At 27.6% G+C, this 1,691-nt stretch overlaps 1 protein-coding gene across 1 annotated transcript in view; it reads left to right on the top strand.

Annotated features, from left to right (window-relative positions):
- LOC106879064 (roquin-2) overlaps positions 1-1,143 on the top strand; it is a 93,230-nt gene extending 92,087 nt beyond the window's left edge. Inside the window, exon 17 of the mRNA XM_052975308.1 lies at positions 342-1,143. Within this exon, the coding sequence (XP_052831268.1) occupies positions 342-403 (62 nt within the window). The 3' untranslated portion in view covers positions 404-1,143. The remainder of the gene's footprint in view (positions 1-341) is intronic.
- Positions 1,144-1,691: the final 548 nt, after the last annotated feature.

Below are 1,691 nucleotides of genomic sequence, written 5' to 3'. Positions count from 1 at the left end.
TATAAATAAAATGTATGTATATGTATGTGTGTGTGTGTGTGTGTGTATATATATATATATAGATATATATATATAAATATATAAAATGTATGTATGCATGTGTGAGTATATATATATATATATATATATATATATATATATACATACACACACCCACATATATATACACACACACACAAACACACAGATATACATTATATATAATGCATACATGTTCGTGTGTGTCTGTATAAATAAAATGTTTGTATGTGTTGTATATAGAAAGCTGTATTTTTATAATATACACTTTGTGTATATATATATATATATATGTATGTATTTTTTTTTTTCTCTTTTCCTAGACACAAATAGTGATGATTACATAACAGATCCTGAACCAGCTGATGAGATAGCAGAAAGTTAGGGTATGGTGTTGGCAATTGGTAACATGATGAAGACACTGGTGTAGTTACCAATTGGCCAGTTTCCTATTATAATTCATATATTGGTGTATTATTTGCAGAAAGAACAATAGAATGTAAAAATAAAAGAAAATAAAAAAAAAATGAGCAAAAAAAAAATGAAGCTAAGGAACTTTTGTATCTTATAATCAAACATTGTATTAAACTTTGGTAAGTAGTGGACCAAAAAAAACCCATAAAAACAACAAAAAATACAGACCACACCCATTATTAAAGGTTTAGCAATGGTAAAAATAGGATGAAAACTAAATATTTAAAAAAAAAAATTTCAGCAAAACAAAAAATTTAAAAAAAAAAAAAAACCATTTTATGGTTAATTGATCTTAAACCATTTTTGTTTAAAACTTGGGTGGCCTGCCATTGTAGCATCGCCGGAAGTTAAATGTGTTAATAATGCTAATAATATTAATAATGATAATAATAACGATAATGATAATATTATTAACACACTATGTTGACTGTACTGAAAGTCATTAATCTAAACGGTTGTTATTACAACTTCAATTGGATTTACTACATTGTCACCACAATGGAAGAAATACAATAAGAAAGTGATGAAGAAGAAAGAAGTCTTTTTCTCCTATCAAAGAAAGAATCCCACCCTCTCCCTTCCCTTAAAGATTTCTTGCAAATAAGGAAGGAGGAAAACAAGGAAAAAAAAAAAAAAAAAGAGAAATTTTAATACAGGATAAAAATGTAAAAACTGATTTTTAAAAAGTCATTTGAAGGATGAGAGTTTAAAAAAATTTCCACATCTCCCCTTCAGAAATATCCCTCCTAAAATTCCTTTTATAATTGGTTTCCCTTTCACAAATGTTGATGACATTTATCTGGTGTCATGTACAATTATAGATCAACTCTGTGTGTGTTTTTATAGGCATGCACACGTGGGTATTGTTGACTGTTACAAAAACGGTGAGTTTCAAACTTTCAACTTATCTATTCATGTATTGGAATTATATATATATGTTTGTGTGTAATTGCTAAAATAAGACTCGGTGCTTGTGTCAAGTGCTATATCTTAAGCATTAGAAACATACATACTAGGATATACAAGGTGTCTATAAAGTCCATGTGCAATTCAAAATACTTGTATCTTTGTAAATTGCACATGGACTTCATAGACACTGTGTATATGTATGTGTGTATATATATATATATATATATATATACACACACACACACATTTTAAAACACATACACACAGTGACAGGACATCTACAAAAAAAA

Source organism: Octopus bimaculoides, chromosome 21 (genome assembly GCF_001194135.2).
Source record: "Octopus bimaculoides isolate UCB-OBI-ISO-001 chromosome 21, ASM119413v2, whole genome shotgun sequence".
In the NCBI taxonomy this organism is placed as follows: domain Eukaryota; kingdom Metazoa; phylum Mollusca; class Cephalopoda; order Octopoda; family Octopodidae; genus Octopus; species Octopus bimaculoides.
The sequence above is the reverse complement of the archived record's forward strand: the minus strand, read 5'-3'. Positions and strand labels throughout refer to the sequence as shown.